Raw genomic sequence first — 20,452 nt, forward strand, 5'->3', positions numbered from 1 at the left:
GAATCATATTGGTTTGTGTGGAATTAACTGAAATATATAGTAAATAAGACTTTTTAAAAGTTCATTTATTTATCTTGAGAGAAAGAGACTCAGAGAGAGAGGGAGACGGAGAATCCCAAGCAGGCTCCTTGCTATCAGTGCACAGCCCAAGGCAGGGCTCAATCTTAGCAACTGTGAGATCATGACATGAGCTGAAATCAAGATTCTGATGCTTAACGGACTGAGCCACCCAGGCACCCCTATAGTAAACAAAGATTTTGAGGTCAACACTACAAAAATTTATACCTATGTTATAATTTATTCCTTTATCTGTAAAAGTAATATGATGCCAGGGCTGATAAAATTGTGTAAAACTCTTCCTGCTTCTTCAGTTTTTAACATTTATTTATTTTTGAGAGACAGAGAGAGACAGAGTATGAGCAGGGTAGGGGCAGAGAGAGAGAGGGAGACACAGAATTCGAAGCAGCCTCCGGGATCCGAGCTGTCAGCACAGAGCTGGACGCGGGGCCCGAACCCACACACTGCGAGATCATGACCTGAGCCGAAGTCGGACACTTAACCGACTGAGCCACCCAGGCGCCCCATCTTCAGTTTTAACTTTAATATGATCTCTCAAAGATCACAGAGACCCACAAGACAGAAAATCCTCCTCCCATCTCTGTGGCCAAGTCTCCTGAAGGAAATTAATTTTGTCCCCGCCTAAAAACAGTTCCTTATCTTTAAGTACAGTAAGGACAAGTGCTTCAAGCGCACAACACTTTTAGATGTCCACAAAAATGTTTTCTTTTCAAGTAGGAGAAATAAAAAGCAACACTTAGGTGGAAGAAAATGTTGAAATACATAATGTTAAAATATTACTCTTCATATCAATACAGCCATAACTATGTATGTGTGTATGTATGTTTATGAAGAAGGGGGCCCACCAAGTCATAATGCTGCCTTGCCTCAAAAAGTCCTCTCAGTTTTTTTTTTTAAATTATTTCTTAGGTATCCCAGATGCCAAGTTTCCTTTTTCAACCAAGGAAATTGCCTCTTTGCAAGGAATACTTTGTTTTACCTAATTTCTCTTAGAAAAGTGATTTGTTTTAGAAGTTTTGGGGGAAAATGTTTTAAACTAATGTGTACTCAGCTAGGAAGTCTCTCCTCCAAAGTTAATTTTTTAAAGAGGAGGAGGAAGGTAGGAGATGAGCACTTCATATGATACCCTGACCGGTTGCAAGGAAATGCAATCTCCTGGGCTCTCCTCAGTGTGGACTAAGGGCACAAGAGACTCTCGCTCATCTTTCTTACTTTATTCCACGGTCGTCCAGTAGGGGGCGCGTGGCTCTCAGCACCCGAAGCTGCTGGCTCCCAGCGCCTCAAGGATCGTATCCCTATTTGCCCCAAGGTCATAGCTCCTAACCTGGCCTGCTAGTCTAGAGCCGGGAACACCGGGGAGTAAGCCCTCGGGGCTGAAGTCCCCGGCGCGGGGCAGCCGATGGGGCGGGGCGGGAGCGCTCTGAGGCCAGGGCTACGATCACAATGGGGATTGGGGATGAAAGGCACCAGGGGCCCGCGTCCAGAGCAGTCGGCGGGGTCGCCAGACTTCGCGCCCAGGAGGGGGGTGGGGTGCGCGTAGTCCCACCCGGGAGCCCGGGAGACGCCGTCGCCGCCGCCGCCACGCGCGCGGAGAGCTCGGAGCCTTGTTGCCAGCCCAGGGACCCGGGGCCCGGGCCGCGGGCCGAGGGGAGCCGGGAGGCAAGAAAGGAGGTCCTGAGCCAGCAGAGCCCGCCGAGAGGGCGTTCTCCCCGCCCCTGGTGCCTCGCCCGCCTGGTCCGCCCCGAGCACGGGGAGATCACCTCCACCCGTCACCTCCTCCTCCCCTCGTCCAGGTCCACCCGGGGCTCCCTCCCCCGGGCCGCCCCCGAACACGAAGTTGGCGGGAGCCTATAAAAGCCGGTGACGGCGCGACCCGCGGACACACCGTGCAGGCGCCCGAGCAGCCACTGCTAGACCCGCGCCAACTCCTGCCCTGCCCAGACCAGCGGCGCGACCATGGCCCATCACTGGGGATACGGCAAGCACAACGGTGAGTGCCGGCGGAGGGCGGCGCGGCGGCGGCGCCTGGGGCCCCGATCTTGGCCCGGATCTTGGCCCCGGCCCCGCAGCGCCCGCACCTGCTGTTTACCGCGGCCAGTGGGAACACCCGAGGCACGGTGTGCCCCCCGTGCCCGCCCCGCCCTCTGCTTCCCGGCGCTGGATGCCCGGTTGCCCCAGCCCCGAGGCCACTGTCGAGGAATCCCCGCGTACGGCGGTGGCGCGCAGGGCCCGAGGGAGGGGGAGCACAGCCTCAGCGTCGGGACTCGAGTTCAGTTGCCCCCGGGTCCCGAACCGGAGGCTATCCTAACCGGCCCTAGGAGGTAGCGAGGAAGGTTTTTTAAGGGGGAAGGAAATGTTAATTGTTGATTGCAGAAAAATTAGGGGACCCCCTTCCCTGCACACACTTCACTCTTAGCACCTGTGGCTAAGGCGCTCAACACGAACTGTCCCGGGGCATTTTCGTGGGCTGGTTTGAATCCATTGCGGTGATTTCTGGGTTCTCTCATCATGTCTCCTCTCCTAAGGTTAGAGGGTCACCAGGAACTCGGTTTTATCATGGCCACTGACCTGGGCTCTCCAGAGCCAGCAGATGCAAGAGAAAGATGTGTCTGGCGCACCTTTCGCATCTAGAGGTGGGATAGGACTTCCCAGGTAGGGGGAATCCTGACCATTAAAAGAGAGGTGCCAGGCCTGAGCAATGACCCTGCCTTTACATTCAGTAGGAGGACACTAGGGAGGAATCCCGACCTGCCCGAATGTCTTAAATGAGCTTGAATATCCTAAATGCTAACCACGAGCCCCGATGATAGTGTTTGCCCAATTTCAGTTGCCGAATTCAATAAAATGAGCATAAAAATAGCTAATATTTATATGGCACTCACTCTTTGTTCTATGACCTTTCCATGTATTGATTCCAAATCTCACAAACTCTAGGACGTAGATGTCATTACCCCATAATACAGATGAGGAGACTGAGGTACAAAATAAGTTATTCAGCCGAGTGGTGCCACCAAAATTGGAACGGAGCAGATTGGTTCCAGAATCTTTGCCCTTTTCTAGGGATCTGGTTGTGCCCTTCCCCACACTGGGGGATTCACACATCTCTCCTCAATGCTAGGACCGGAGCACTGGCATAAGGACTTCCCCATTGCCAAAGGAGAGCGCCAGTCCCCTATTGACATCGACACCAAAGCAGCCATTCACGATCCTGGCCTGAAGTCTTTGTTTCCTTCCTACGAGCAAGCGGTTTCTCGGAGGATCATCAACAACGGTCACTCTTTCAACGTGGAATTTGATGACTCCCAGGACAAAGCAGGTCAGTGTTTAAAAAATAACTTGTGTCTCTTACCCAGTAGCTATTTTCCCAGCTTAATGGGAGGAATCAGGAGCAGTGGCTTAATACTCCTGTTTGTCTCTGTACTCTCAGATGCCACTCTGCTAATCTTCATTAGGTCCCAGGCTCTGAGAAGTAGGCTAATTACTTTGAAGTGGCCTGGGACTGTGGCTCCCCTATAAAATTCCTGGTTTCTATGTAGGGCATTGTATAACTGTAATCTGCTTGTGAAAAGTCACAAAAGGCAAGGTCCCCTGGCAGTAAAGATCAGCAACAATGCGATTTGCAAAGACTGAACTTTGGAGATTTTTTCTAAAATATTTTTTTTCAGAATTGATGCCTATTCAATAAAAAAGTACATCTTAGTGCTGTCTTGAAGGTAGCAGTGAGAAGAGTGGAGAAAGCCTCGCTATTTAAAATACTGAAATGAATAAAAATTAAAAAAAATAAATAAAGTACTGAAATTTGGAAGCATTGTATTTATGAATGCAAATGTGATAAAGGTGGCAGTGTATCTTGGTATCCACCCAGAAATTCATTCCACAAATGAAGAGGTTTTAGACTTGGTGGGCGGACCTGGCCCATTGCTGACAAAACCAATGACCATAATTTATCTGTAGTAGAGCTGTTTACAGGATGCACTTTGAATGCTTCTTTTTTCTTATTTAGAAACAGGAGAACAATCCCATTCAGACATGGTAGCAGCTTTCTTTGCCCATTGGTTGATTTAATTGCCAGTGCCCTATTTTCCTGAGTGCTTTCTTCTGAAGGTCGTTGAATGAATGGTGCTGCAGACACATGATGTGCGATGGTGGTGTGGGAGCAGGGAGAGCGCAGGGGCAAAAAGAGAAAACAGGAAAACCAAGAAGACATCCCGTAACGCTGTCAAATTTTTGGAGTAATGACCGAGAGTACTAATATAGTGTGTGTAATTATAGCCATTATAGTCCAGTTGACCATTTTTTTTCAGTAGCTAGCCAATTATTCAGTCCAGTTTGGAAAAAAAAAAATTCGCTCCTACTTTCTTTAAATTATTTTTTGATGCTTGGATTTCTGAAATAGTGACTCTGGAAGACAATTTGATGGAGGATAATGTGGAGATCATCTGAGAAATGTTTTCAACTTACCTGTTCCTTTTGTGCACCTCCCCCCAGTACACACACACACACACACACACACACACACGTGCAAACACATATTCTGGCATAATATAATGGCTAATTAGACTTTGATTATTAGATTTAGTAGAGGATGTTCATTGAAGACACTTCAATGATTCTACCTTCCCAAGTAAGCCTTCCACTTCAAAGAAATAATGCTCAAGTGATTAAGCTAAAAATAAGGGAAATTTCTTTCCTTCCTGTAAAGGATACTGCATATTTTGATTACAATATGACTAGGCCATAGTCTTGGTGTTATTGTACATATACAAAGGATGCTACAAAACTCCGTGTTTATTTATTTAAAAAAAAAAACTTGAGCTATTTTAGTTTAAAAAATTTATTTTAATCTTTATTTTTGAGAGAGAGACAGAGTGTGAGCAGGGGAGGGGCAGAGAGAGAGGTTGATGCAGAATCCGAAGCAGGCCCCAGGCTCTGAGCTGTCAGCACAGAGCCCGACGCGGGGCTCAAACTCACGAACTGTGAGGTCATGACCTGAGCTGAGGTCATGACCTGAGCTGAAGTCAGAAGCTCAACCGACAGAGCCACCTACAGGCGCCCCGGAGCTATTTTAGTCTTTAGCTATCAACTGTTAAAAAAAGAGACACAGTGACTGTATGTTTCAATGTTGCCAGTGAAGTCAGTTTTCAGTGACCCTACTGGCCACCAGTCATATACCTCATTGGATGCCACATAGAAATTGGGTGCTTATTTGGAGTGACGGGGAAACAAATGTCTAACAAATAGAACCGGATGAGATAATTCCTTACAAATTTGATCATGAAATAATTATTTCATTAATATATTATTACTGGAAAGTGGATTTCGACATTGAGTCTAGCAACTGTGAACATAGAAAGGGGTCAGGTAGCCGTGGATTCAAGTCCCAGCTCTGCCACTAACTAGCTCGGTGGCCCTGGGAACAATAGCAACTTAACGTCTCTAATTTTTAGTTTTCTTAGCTGCAAAATTGGAGAAGCAGTAGTATCTACCACAAAGGAAAGATTGATGGGACGGTAGATAGAAAGCACCTTAGCCCAGCACTTGGCACGTCACGATTCTCCAAGTGACCATTGCTGTTTTCATGTCGCCACACCGTCCGACTGCTTTTATTAGGCAATTGCTGTGGCGATCACCTGTGGTAAGATTACTGAAGGAAGTTTTTAATGAACTGGAAGATTACCTGCCACCACCTGATGGGATTTAAAATTTTTATTTTTATATTTTCCTCAACATCCCATTTATCATATTAAAGTATGTACTGATTTTATATGTGATGTTATTATATAGTTACATGTTTTAGCACGAAAATGACAGGTTCTGAGGGATTTCTAAATAAGCAGTAACTGATTAGAGAGCTGTTTAAAACTACTTCTCCTGGTGAGTAACACATATATTATTAAAGCCACGTTTAGATTGTGAGAACAGTGGTTTTGATAGGGTCTCAAACCCATGCCTTTAGAGACACATGCATTATTCACTTAGTTCTTATGAAAACAAAACAAAACAAACAAACAAAACAAAACAACAAAAACCCATTCCTAACACCAGTTAAATGCATGAAGGCAGGTAGAGGTCTAGTCTCCTTCCTGTATCCCTAGATTTCACGCTGGGAATACCTGAAGTATAAAGGCACAGAAACAGCAGTGACAGCTGACAGCGATTTTGGTCAGTGCAACAAGAACATAGTCCAAGGAACTATGGAAACGTGAAAGAGACTTAGGAGTCGTTCTGTGCAAGTCAGGAAATACTTTCCAGGGTAAATAAAACTTATGCTGAGGCTTGAACTTGGAGGAGACTCCAGGCAAAGAGAAGTAGGAAAGACCAGGGGATTTGAGAGAGAACAGTATGTGCTCTGACGGGCAAGGAGGTGCCATAAAAACAAGGAAGAGTTAATGTTAGAAAGGCTTGCTCTCCTTTATGTATGAATGATCCCTTTGTAACTTTGCCCATACCTCTTCAACACTGTCAGTTGTTTGGGTTAAACCAGGAAGCAATTTTTTTTCCAGGATGTAGAATATATTAAAATGTTGGCATTAAGGAAAAACAGAATAAATCAATCAATCATACCATGCAGAGAAGCACCCTTTAGATTTTTTAAAAAAAGAATCCTAGACTCTCAAGTTAGAACAAATGATGGAGATACTCTAGTCAAATTCACTTAAAATAATTATGAGAAAACAGAATGCTAAGGAGTTTAACTTGCTAGTCCCTTCTAATTTGTTGGGGTGAGACTAAATGACCATCACTTAAAAATAAAAGTTGAATAAGAATCTTTGAATGATAACCACAATTAATATTTAGTGTATATGTACCATGTTTTAAAAAATTGATATGCTTTTCTATACACTGAAGCCTAAAAATAATTTATTCATTTTGGTCACTCAATATTTTATTTTATTTTTTGGTCATTCAATATTTTGAATCAACAACTTAACATCTCTTTTTGTTGAGAGTTATTTTCATGGTATTAACATTTTTAGATATCTTTTACCTGTTTTCTACATCTAAATGCTTCAGTTCCTTTTACTGATTTATTTATTTATTTATTTATTTATTTATTTATTTATTTCTACCTCAGTGAGATTTCAGCCTTCTAGAACTTCCCATAGATTTAAGTTCTCAAATATCCTAAATATTATCTTATCTGATACTAGGGTATCACTAACTGAGCTGGTTGAGTTTATTATGTTTATGTTTATTATGTTTATTATGTTTAAGCTTGAAAGAATTCTTTTTAATGTTTATTTATTTTTGAGAGAGACAGAGACAGAATGTGAGTGGGTTAAGGGCAGAGAGAGGGAGACACCGAATCCGAAGCAGGCTCTGAGCCGTCAGCACAGAGCCCGACATGGGGCTCGAACTCACGAGCTGTGAGATCATGACCTGAGCCCAAGTCAGTTGGTCAACCGACTGAGCCACCCAGGTGCCCTGAGAGAATTCTTTTTAGGTGTGGAGTTAATAAAATAAAAATGTGGAGTTAATAGCTTTAACTAAAAGTTCTCATCAATCTTCTAAATTCCTTTAAAAATAAACCGCCTTAAATTAATGAAAAATTGCTAATCCTGTTGGTCTTTTAAAAAACTTATTAAAAAAATAACTCTCCCTGCTTGCATTCTTTTATTACTAGCTTTATCTGGGAGAAAAGAATACTAGTCAAATTATTAACTTCTGCTAACTCATTAACTTTTATTAATGAGTTTAAAACTCTCCTGCTTTCTTGCAATGTTAGATGCAAATATTGAAAAACCAATGCCTGAAATTATTGAGCCAATCCATATACAACTGTCATATAATTTCTCTTCTTTAGAAATTGATATATTTTTATCTGTCTATATTATTTCAAGAAAAAAGGAAGGAAATGGACAATTTACCTGTGCTCATTTCAGGCAGACCACTGTCTCTATGACAATAGAACTCCATACATGAGTCTTGCTTGATTTTCAAGGACTTGCTTTTGAAGCTTTAATATTGTCCTTCCGTGAACAATTTTAAATTAAAAGGAATCAGAGCAGTAACAAGTGAAAGGGTTCGTTGTGCATACTGTTAATGGTGTAAGAGAAACCTAAGTATTTATAAAACTGACCAAAGCATTCTAAATACTGTATTTTTTTTAACGTTTATTTATTTTTGAGACAGAGAGTCAGAGCATGAACGGAGGAGGGTCAGAGAGAGAAGGAGACACAGAATCTGAAACAGGCTGCAGGCTCTGAGCGGTCAGCACAGAGCCCGACACGGGGCTGGAACTCACGGACCGCGAGATCATGACCTGAGCCGAAGTCGGACGCTTAACCGACTGAGCCACCCAGGCACCCCTAAATACTGTATTTAATTATATTCATGTCAAAAGAGTTTCCTTTGTTTTTTTTTTTTTTTTTACTCTCCTATAATTTCCATATACACAAAACTAAAAAATCCTGTCCTTTTGATTTTTTTTCCAATTGTTTGGTTCATCTTTTTATTGCCAACAGGTATTTCTTAGTGGATTATATTTAGTGGGGTCTTCAAAAAGCATTTATTAAATGAACACACACACATACCTAACATCAAATTTTCAAAAAATACCCTATTGCTATATATATATTTTTAAGTTTATTTATTTTGAGAGAGAGAGAGAGAATGAACAGGGGAGGGGCAGAGAGAGAAAGAGAGAGAGAGAAACCGAAACAGGCTCCACGCTGTCAGTGCAGAGCTCTACTCAGGACTTGAACCTGAGCCGAAATCAAGAGTCAGATGCTTAACTGACTGAGCCACCCAGGTACAACCCCCCCATTGCTGTATTATATGTTCTAATAAAACTTCCATTTTCCATAGTTCATACAGTAGAAGGGAAAACTGAAGTGGTGCTTTACCCTTTTAAAATCCAGAGCCTTTTCCCTGTTGCCTGACAAAAACTGTGGAGCATCTATTCTTAGACTTTGATCTGTACCAGAATCATCTCACTGTTCCCTCTGAAAATATCGGTCATTAGAGTCAGCATCTGCCTTGGGCATCTGCATTTTAACAGATGATCCTGATCCTGATTCACATAGAAATCTGAGGACCAGAGATATGGAAGGTGCCTTGAATATTTTCTATTTGTTTGACAGCATTTAAGAGGTCTTAAAGAGAAATAAAATGCTGTTCCGTGTTTACTGGCTCATGTTTTCTATTCTTTGGGGCTATCATCTTGTCTACTTTCTTCGTCTTTGAAATCAATACATTCTTATCTTGATGCTCCTAAAAATCCACCCCTCCCCCCACCTTAATACTTCCCTCCACCCATTTTAGTTAAACCACAGATCCTAGGTCTTGTTTTTACTCTCATATAATTTCCATGTACCGGAAACTAAAAACTTCTGTTCCCTTGATTTTTAGTTGTTGTTTACTTTAGTGTAAGTGACAGCTAAACATCTCACTATTTTAAAAGAAATAAAGTGTGGGGACTTTTTCTTCATTCATTTTCTTGATTTTAGTTGTAAACTCCAGGATTATTGACTACTGCTCCAAAAGCAAAATAGTAATGCATAATTTAATGAAGATTGTTTATCTCCTGGAAATGCTGCATTTTTAGTAGACTTAGTCATGTACTTCATTAATAAGAGATCCCTTAAATTTGCATTTTAAACTAAAGATTATTAGAAATGGTTTATTTGTATTTTGGATTTAAGAGAGATTATTGATATTCGTTAAGGTGTTTAGTTTGTTGTTTGGATACATTTTATGTTAAGTAATAATAAAGGGAGTAGGAAGAAAAAAATTAAAAATGTTAAATTTTCAGTTTTTGATTTGTATAGTCTTGTATATTATTGGACTGGATGTCTTAATTTTCACAAATAACATAGTTTACATAATTTCTCTAAGTAATATGTATAGGAAGACAGATTAGAATGTATTTAGTATTTATTTTGTGTTTTATATATGTAGTATGTATAACTGATGGCTGATCATGAAAATTAAAATTGGCTAGAGCCCTTGGTGTTGAGATTTGGATTTAAATTAAGTTTTGGGAATTTTGAAAAGATATTGTGGTAGAAAATTTATGTCTCTCTGTCCCTTGTGGAATACATTTCTGTGATACAATAAATCATGGACTCTTCAGAACCCTCACTAACATGGCTGGATTTTAAAGAGGAAAAATATACACAGTCAGCAGTTTCTGCTACTTTTAAAAATTATTTTTGCATCAGACAGACAGACTTCGTTTTAAACTTGGATAGTTCAGAAAATGGTATGTAGCAATCAAAATAAGTAAATAAATAAGTAGATCTGGAAAAAGTGCAAGCTCCCTATTTTTCAACCAAATGTCTTTTTTATGTTGCACATAAGATGTATGCTACCTTTATTAGAGTTTGCTGTAACGATGTTTTGGGTACGACTTCATTAACTAAATTCCGCGCTAAGGATTTGTTGAAATAACCAACTCCCAAAGTAGACCAGAAATGTTTCTTTTTGTAGCAACTAAATTTTAAGAATTTAATAACCTCTCCTAGGTACAAGGGCTTCTAATCTACATGGCAACATAGTTTTATTTTAACAGGAGCTAAAACAGGTGTCTGGTAATAATAGATTAGCACTGAGTATGTTTAATCATTGAACCAAGAATCTTTTTCTTTCTTTCTTTCTTTCTTTCTTTCTTTCTTTCTTTCTTTCTTTCCTTCCTTCTTTCTTTTCTTTTCTTTCTTTTCTTTTCTTTCTTTTCTTTTTCTTTCTTTCTTTCTTTCTTTCTTTCTGTAGTATTAGCAAAGCTTGTTTAATAAAAGCTCATACACATTCTTGACTAATTCTAAATCTTCTCTGAAATAAGTAAATTAAGATGGAATGTTAAGATCTGCAAGGGAGTGAATAGGAATATGAAACAGCAATAAGTTTTATTATTTTTAAAATTGAAGATTCTGATATTGTTCACAAGGGAAAAGAGATACATTTAGAAAGATAAGTTATCTTGATGCTTAATATGGTTTTATTTAATTTATTTTGCTACTTGGTAGAACTAGTGATGTTACAGAGGGCATTTGCTTTTTATGATCAGCCAGTTGGTAGCTTTAAAAAGTTATTATAAAGGAATTATTTCAGCACCAGTTTATTTCATGAACAAATATTTTGTTTTAAGAATATATTATTATGAAAAATGGGAATTTTTTCATTTTGAAAAAGCCTTGTGGGGGGGGGGTGCGGATAAGGCTAATTATTTCCTTACAGAATTATCAGATAAAAAAAACTTTAACAATAATTCATTAAATTTCAAGAGATGTGATTTTATCAGACTGTACCCAAATTGATGTTTCTTAGCAGGTCTGTGATGTAACATCGCTTACATAATTGGTTCTTCCCCCTCCCCCGCCCCTTGGCCTATTGTAAGGCAGTGCTGGGGACCAGAGGTTGTATCAGGAGCTAAGAAGGGCCTAAATATCTTCCAGCCAGCTCTGTTTTTTACTTTGGATAGATGGATGGCTGTTGCTACCATCTATGCATAGTTAGGTGAAATTAAACAAACTTGACTCTACAAACTTTGTTGCTTTGTTTTGCAAAGCAGAGTAAGTTTGGGCTCATTATTGTATAGAATTATAATCCAAAGCTAATAAAATGCACTTATAGCAACAGATGTTTTAATCCTAGTTCTAGAGAAATAAAATTTGAAGTTGGAGAACTAATCTAATTTTAAAAGCTTTTAAATATATTGGTAAGTTTCATGAATATATACAAATTAACAAGGTTTTATGGAGAGGCTGGGGGAAACTGATTTCCTACTATTTTAATTCTCTCTAATACACAACTCCGTATCTACAGATAGACTGTACTGGAGATGACCTCCAGTCATATTCTTCTGTCTCGTGCTTTACTCTAACAAAGTTATATTAATACCAGAATAATAGAATCATAAGACAGTTATTAAAGTTAGAATTTTAAGTTTTTGGAGGCAACAGAGTACTATGTGCTCTGTTAGGTGATCAATAAATTGTTAGTGAAGTGATAAACAATTGAATGGATCCACTTTACAGATGAGGAAATTAAGATCAGAAAGGTTCGATGAAACATTTTAATGGGATAAAGCTAGTTAGTAGCAGTGAAAATCCAAATTCTAAGGAATTTGGGAAGCCAGGGTAAGGAAAATTGGGTTTTATACTAAGATCAATGGAATGCTTATTGTTTCACAAATTCTGGCATCTGGGGTTAGCAAAGCAGATGGTAGGGCAGTCATGGGGCTGTGGAGAAGAGAGCTTCCCATGTTTTCTGGAGTGTGCCACAGACCTGCATCGACAAGCAGATACAAGGGCACCTCCCCAGTCATTCACAGAGGACTTAATAATTCCACTTAAAACTTCCTCTCGCTGAACCAGAACCTGTGAGTCCAAACAAACCCAGAAGAGAAGTTATCACTGTGCTCAGAAAACAGATGGGAAAAGTACCGATCCTTCAAGCCAACACAAGTGAGGAGAAAAGCCAGTTGAAATGATTTTCTTCAGACTAAGATTTTGTTAGACTGTAGACTAAACTTGAGTCTGGATTTAATTTTCACAAAGTGAAAATGTTGCTACAGGCATAAATTTAGAATTATGCAACAGGATTGAATTACATTATAATATTTAGTAGTGTGTGTTTCATGTGCATATGTACATATAGGTGTGTATATACATGTGATTTTGTGTATCTTGTGTGTATGTATATACATTCATACACTCATACTCATATACACATAGGCGCATGTATAATATACATATATCATATATATACATATTTTTTACATTTTAGTGCTGAAAGGAGGACCCCTCACTGGCACATACAGATTGATTCAGTTTCACTTTCACTGGGGTTCGTCTGATGGTCAAGGATCTGAGCATACTGTGGATAAAAAGAAATATGCTGCAGAGGTAAGATATGCTTTTTTGCCTTCCAGGGAAAAATGTAAATTGGTTTTCAGCATTAATTTCAAAAACATAGTTTTGTAAATTCGACTCAAACTAAGCGAACCACTTTTTTTTCTTTTTACAAAGGACCTTCACATCTGCTTCTTATAACTTTTATTTGTGATATTACAGTTAATGCTGCAAAACATTCTCTGCTACACTCAAGGACATCGTTTGCAAAAACTTAAATGAATTCAAATTGGAGGATCCTGTTTTAACATAAATCTAAAAATAGCATTTGTGTCTTTCCTCAAAAATATGTAACTCTTTGTCTGAGAGTTGATGAAGTCACTTGCTGTTATGTCAAATAGTGGATAATTAGGATGAAAATGAAAGAAAAGCTTATATTTTAAATTACCCACATTTTCCCTTTCTTTAGTAACCTTTAGTTGTAAAGAAAAGATCACTGGGTACAATCGGCAGGTTTTATGATGTATATCATTTATTGTGGTTTTGTCTCTGGATAAAATTTGGAGGATTAATGATGTATATCATTCATTATGGTTTTGTCTCCGACTGCTTTAGCTTCACTTGGTTCATTGGAACACCAAATATGGGGATTTTGGAAAAGCTGTGCAGCAACCTGATGGACTGGCTGTTTTGGGTATTTTTTTAAAGGTTAGTTGATGACCCAATTTTTTTTTTCCCTGTTTTCGAGAAAGGTTAACCAGACAAACATTCATAATAAACAGGACATTCTACAAAGAGCCTAAGGAATGCCTTTGGCTCCAAAATATTTTCAGGCTTTTGTCCCCCTTCATATCTGCTAGTGGCTCTAGAGATGGAGGGCAAAAATCAAAACAAAACAAAACAAACAATCCAAGAGGTATTAATTAGGTGCTATTTAGATGTAAATGTGAAGGATGTATACATGAGAAATGTAAAATGAGAAAGAGGTATACTTCAGATGACTACTGGTTTTTATTTTAAAATTCACCCTTAACTAGATAGTAGTGTTTCATGACAGGTAAAGCTAAATTTAGATCAAGTTTTGGAGGGCTCAAGGGCAGTGACTCAATATTGGAGAATTTCAGGCAACAGTGGGGCATACAGTTTGAGCTGCCCTCTAGACAGCTGTAAAGCAAGTTGAGAAAAGTCTGGGCTGGAGATTCATGGGGCCTGACATCATATGTCAAGGTAGAAGCTACAAGTGAATATGAAATCATCCAAGGAAAGCACCAAGAGGGAGATGATAAAGCTGCTAATCACGCAGTCCTGAGAAACTGCAGAATGTAAGACGTTTAAGGCAGTGGGAAAGATGGTATTAAATGACTAAAAAGGAATACAGAAGTCAAGGGAGATTGCTGAGGCTGGAGGGCAGAGGGAAAGCCAAAGGAGGAGAGAATTTCAAACAGGAGAGAAGTCAATAGTATAAAATCCTGCAAGATTAAGGTTGAACAGCGTTCCTTGCTTTGGCAGTTAGAGGTCAGTTGGAGGTCACTAGTGACATTTGAGAGAGTACATTCAGGGGACTGGGCGGTGGGGGTGGGGAAGCAGAAAGAAGTTGTCAGTGACAGTAGGGAAGTTCATGGTGCCAGTGTGATCAAAGTAAGATGGATGGGTGGCATGTACCAGTAGTAGACTTTGGTTCATCGTTTGGAAACCTTTTATGGTAGAGCTGCCCAAATCAAAACTGATATAGTACCAACCAGATTACGGTGCCTTGTACATTATGTTTTCCTATAGATTGGTGATGCCAAGCCGGGCCTACAAAAAGTCCTTGATGCACTGGATTCCATTAAAACAAAGGTACAGTTGCATTTTCTGCCACCTCGATAGAGTACCTATGTTTTATATCCCACTGCTTTTAGGAAATTCTTTTGATCAAATTGAATAGTCTCAGTTTGACATGTGGTGTTTGGATGAACGGTTAATGAAGGTAAAATGTTGCTTATATATTCATGTAACTTTTCTTTATCCAAAAGTTGATCCTAATTCTAGTATAATTTTAATCTTGCCTTTATTTAGTCTTGTTTCCCCATCATTTGAACATTCATATATAAGAGTCAGAGAATCTCATGACTGAAAAGAAACTGAAAGATCATCTGGTCAAATTATTGACTCATTCACACAGCAGGTATTTGTTAAGTGCTTGCTCCATTTCAGTCACTTGGTTGACATAGGAGATACAATGCTAAGCATGAAGACTAATCCATCCCAAGTTTAAATTCTACAGCATAGCCATGTTTAGGTCATTGAACATCTGCTAAATACAATCCCCAGTGGCAGGCCTGGCTTCAGAAAGCTCATCCTCACTGAAGTCATGTTTATCTTCTGAAATGCTCACTTGTTACTCCTATCTGACCCCTTTGAATGATGGAGAATAAACCTGATTCAAAAACACTAATTGGAAAAGATATGTACCTTCACATTAACTACAGCATTATTTATAATAGCCAAGATACAGAAATAGCCCAGTGTCCAACAATGGATGAATGGATAAAGAAGTGTAAATTATATGTACACAGTGGAATATTTCCAGTCATAAAAAAGAAGGAAATCTTGCTATTTACGACAGTATGGATGGACCTTGAGGGCATTAAGTTAAGTGAAATGAGTCAGATAGTGAAAGACAAATATCATATGATCTCACTTATATGCGGAATCTGAAAAATAAACAAATAAACAAACTAAAAACCAATGGGTGCATAGACACAAAACAGATTGGGGGTTATCAGAGGTTGGGGGAAGTGGTTGAAGGGGGTCAAAAGGTACAAACTTCCAGTTATAAAATAAATAAGTTTTGGGGATAAAATGTACAGCATAGCAACTATTGTTACTACTACTGCATTGCATATTTGAAAGTTGCTAAGAGAGTAGATCTTCAAAGTTCTCATCATAAGAGAAAAAAATTAGTAACCAGGCATAGTAATGGATGTTAACTAGACTTATTGTGTTGATCATTTTGCAATATATGCAAATATCAAATCATTATGTTGTGCACCTGAAGCTAATATAATATTATGTATTAATTATACCTCACAAAATGAAAAACCTGATCCTCTTTTTTTTTTTTTTTTTTTTTTTTTTGAGAGAGAATCTTAAGCAGGCTCCACACTCAGCTCAGAGCCCAACACTGAGCTCCATCCCACAATCCTGGGATCATGACCTGAGCTGAAATCAAGAGCTGGTTGCTCAACTCAGCTGCCCAGGAGCCCCGATCTTTCTTTCTTTTGAACCTATTTTCTCTAATAGGGTTTTGCCTACCCCGAGGCTAGTTATCTTTTGTTCGCTTTATTCTCTTAGGACAGTTTTCTCTCTTTATAACAACTTTGTCGCTCTGTTTGTAACTCATTGGTGTTTGCATCTGTTGCTTTAAAAGTGTAGTGTCCAGAAAAGAAAGCAGTTATTCAGTTCTGATCCAGCCATCAGGTATGATAGCAAGGCAATTACCTCCTCGTTAAGGATACTCTATTTTGGTGACTGCAGCCTCAAATTTGCATTATTTTAGTGGCAGCAATTTCACTTTAAATACTGGATGTGATCAGTTAATAACTTGAAGGAAATTATAAGGGATAATTATGGAGGACAAGATGAGAATGGACATGTGAAAATAGTATCGTCAGGTTCCCTTGCTCATATCTGCTCGTCTGTATTTCCAAGTCAAATGTCATCTGTTAATGTCTTTTTATTTTGTTTTCTGGTGAATATGGGACCTCTCTTAAAAGGGGGGGTGGAGGGGCGCCGGTGGCTCAGCTGGTTAAGCGTCCAACTTGAACTCAGGTCTTGATCTCATGGTTTATGAGTTTGAGCCCCGCATCAGGCTGTGTGCTGACAGCTCAGAGCCTGGAGCCTGCTTCAGATTCTGTGTCTCCCTCTCTGCCCCTCCCTTACTCATTCTCTCTCTCTCTCTGTCTCTCTCTGTCTCTGTCTCTCTCTCTCAAAAATCACATTAAAAAAAAGTTTTCTGGCAACCAGGAGGGAGTATTTGTTTCCTGCTTTCCTCCCACTCTGATCACGACACATAACCTGTGTGTTTGCCGGATTCCAGGGTAAGAGTGCTGACTTCGCTAACTTTGACCCTCGTGTCCTCCTTCCGGAAAGCTTGGACTACTGGACCTACCCAGGCTCCTTGACCACTCCTCCTCTTCTGGAATGTGTGACCTGGATCCTGCTCAAGGAGCCCATCAGCGTTAGCAGTGAGCAGGTCGGTTTCCTAAAGTGAGGGAGAGCATTTCATCCAGACAGAGGAGCTTGGCTTTTGGATGTGGACAGACCCAGGGTTTATGGGCTTAATCCTGCTCTTGATGCTTCTAGCTGTGGAACTAGTGTCTATAGCAGTGTGTAGCTGATAAACAGCTTTTGAGAAATCTTTGCTGTTATTAGCCATAACTTTAGGCAGTGTTTACTCTGTGCAGTTGGATAATCCTGGGGATTAAATGAGAAGGGTATCTGTCACTTAAATGCTTTTATGGAAACTGTGAGGAAACTGAGGCCCAGGACAATGAGATTTCATACTCCAGGTTACACAGATATCAGTGGTAACTCCCCGCCAACTGCTCACTCACGTAAGAGCTTGCTGCAGTTTTATTTGTATCCGAATACCTTTCTGAAATCTGACAAAAGTAAAAGCCATGCTTTGCAGAAAAAAGTATCAAAAACTCACTCCAGGTTGCTTTAACAACCTTTAACACAGACTCTTACTTCTCCCATACAATATAGTTTATGCAATTCAAGTTATTAATGCAGCTTCTAAGTCGCCAATAGGACCCACTGTCTGTCTGTCTCTATTCCCACACAGCTGAAATGTAGAAAATGGACATTCCTCAGTAGGATCACAAGGACTTGGATCCTGGGTAATTTAACTGATGTTACAGTAGCTGAGGGATAATTACTGGACCAAAGAGATCAGGTTAAAGGTTGTTGATTTGTGGGCTGTTTTATTACTGCCCAAACAATCCTTCTTCATTTAGATCAAGACTTGCTTAAGGAAAGGGAAGTACCCCTTTGCACAAATAGCCTCAAAGAAGTAGGAGGCTGGTTGAGGGCTGCCTGTTTCACACCGTTGGGCCAGGGAGCTAAAACAAGGTTAAAAGGGAATAAAGATCAGTCAATGTCAAGGATTTCCCAGATTGGGAAAATTCATTTATGTGTTTCTATACATTTAAGCAGAGATACAAGCCCTCACTTATCCCCTGGGGTTTGCAGATCCTGGGTCACTTTAGGTCACCTTCCCTGGAGCAGAAAACAGAACTCTAATTGGCATCTAAAATTTCTGTTAGTATTTTACATCTCAGAAGTGTTTTATAGGCTTTTGATATTTGATTTTTTTTTTAATTTTTTTTTTAACGTTTATTTATTTTTGAGACAGAGAGAGACAGAGCATGAGCAGGGGAGGGTCAGAGAGAGAAGGAGACACAGAATCTGAAACGGGCTCCAGGCTCTGAGCTGTCAGCACAGAGCCCGATGCGGGGCTCGAACTCACGGACCGTGAGATCATGACCTGAGCTGAAGTCGGCCGCTTAACCGACTGAGCCACCCAGGCACCCCTGATACTTGATTTTAAAATTAAAAGAGGGAAAAACAAGCTCACTGAAAATTTCCTTACAAATGACACCAACAATCTTTTGTGCATTTTCTAGAAATTGATTTGTTATCTATAAGCATACGCATATAGGGGCACCTGAGTGGGTCAGTCACTTGAGCATCCAACTTGGGCTCAGGTGGTGATCTCATGGTTCGTGAGTTCAAGCCCACATCAGGCTCGCTGCTCTCTGCACAGAGCCCGCTTCAGATCCTCTGTCCCCCTTTCTGTGCCCCTCCCCCACTTGCACTCTCTCAAAAATAAATAAAACATTTAAAGTAAAATAAAAGTATACACATATGTTTATGTGATTATACATTTATTGAAAATCAAAGTGAAGTTTAATATTGGAAAATGCATTTCAGGGTGTAACACAAGCACATAAAAGAATACTATTGTGAAACTTGGACTTTTAGTTTTTTAATATTTTATTTTGCCTTTTAGATGCTGAAATTCCGTAAGCTTAATTTCAATAAGGAGGGCGAACCAGAAGAACTGATGGTTGACAACTGGCGCCCAGCTCAGCCGCTGAACAACAGAAAAATTGCTTCCTTCAAATAAGATGATCCCGGAGCCCAGGACCAAAGAACGGACCTCTGGGTTTCCCTTTAGCTAAGCACAAATCTACCTTGTTGAATTGGACCTTGGCTGCTTTGCATCTGGTTTTCTAGACCTTTCATTTCTCACCTTATGTGCTTATTAGTAAAATGTGAAGAACCTGACCAGGTGTCATCCTTGACAGAATTGCTGTGACGGGTGCTTTGCTTATGGTAGTAGCCTTTCTGTACTGGAGAATATAGTTCAAGGAATAGGGGAAAAAATACCTTGACTTTGTTCATAGAACAGAGGGTGATGAGCATTGACAATTGTTCACAAAAATGCTAGTTTTAAAGCATAGGAAAATAGAATGAGTGCAAATCCCTATCATGAGATAAATTGAGCTATGTAATGTAAATCAGGTAAAATAGTCATGATTCTGTATAATGTGAATCAGGTAAAATAAATGTTCATGATTCCAAGATGTTATATTAAAGAGAAAATTTTAAATTCTTATATATTTGTAGCAATGTTAAATATGAATTATGTTGTAATTTAGTGACTTTTGAATTACAGAGATATAAATGAAGTATTGTCTGTAAAATTGGTATAATTATAGTTGTGATACAGAGTATATTTCCATTCAAATAATATATCATAACTTAATAAATATTGTATTTTAGATATATTCTCTAATAAAATTTGGACTTTAATTTGGGGCTATTTTATTTCCTACTGGGCAATATGTAATAATGGAAAAGCAAATGTGTACTTTTTTAAAGGTTTATTTATTTGTTTTGAGAGAGAGAGAGAGAGCGCATGAGCAAGGGGAGGGGCGAAAGAATCTGTGCTGTCAACCCAGAGCCCAATGTAGGGCTCGAACCCACAGACCGTGAGATCATGACCTAAGCCGAAACCAAGAGCTGGACACTTAACTGAGCCACCCAGGTGTGCAGAGCAAATGTATACTTTTATAACATATTAATTCATTAATAATAAGCTATCATAATTGGCTACTCATAACTGTAGGAGTTTTCATAAAAGGAAAAACCTGGAAGGTCTTTTACTATTTGCCAAGTGCTGTTTTAAGTGCTTTCTGAACACTCATGTAATCTTCATGAGTGGTGAAGAATGAATGAATCTCATTCTCATATGAGAATGAATCCTGCAAGGGAAAGAACTGTTTACACTAAAAGCAGCAAGGCGGAGAAAGGTGTACATGCTGAATCAATATATACTCCTTGGGAATAAAACAAAAGGCCATTTTATCTTTTAAAAAATGGAATTCAAGTGGTACCCACAAGTAAAAGAGTAATTTCAATCTTAGAAAGGTAAATTATACCCTTACAGATAAGAAGAAAAGTAAATATATGAAATCAAAATCTTCCACTCCTATGGCAGTTCTGGATTTAGCTTGTGTGCCTGGACTATG

General features: G+C 39.5%; 1 protein-coding gene across 1 annotated transcript; it reads left to right on the forward strand.

Moving 5' to 3' along the window:
- Positions 1–1,920: 1,920 nt before the first annotated feature.
- Positions 1,921–19,733, forward strand: CA2 (carbonic anhydrase 2). The gene is made up of 7 exons (XM_019453387.2): positions 1,921–2,068; positions 3,197–3,394; positions 12,805–12,923; positions 13,485–13,577; positions 14,646–14,708; positions 16,951–17,106; positions 18,928–19,733. Exons 1-7 carry the CDS (start codon positions 2,035–2,037, stop codon positions 19,042–19,044), a joined length of 780 nt encoding a protein of 259 aa, XP_019308932.1. The 5' UTR covers positions 1,921–2,034; the 3' UTR covers positions 19,045–19,733.
- The last annotated feature ends 719 nt before the right edge of the window (positions 19,734–20,452 follow it).

This window comes from Panthera pardus, unplaced genomic scaffold, assembly GCF_024362965.1.
Source record: "Panthera pardus isolate Hobbes unplaced genomic scaffold, ASM2436296v1 HiC_scaffold_7, whole genome shotgun sequence".
NCBI classification, from domain to species: domain Eukaryota; kingdom Metazoa; phylum Chordata; class Mammalia; order Carnivora; family Felidae; genus Panthera; species Panthera pardus.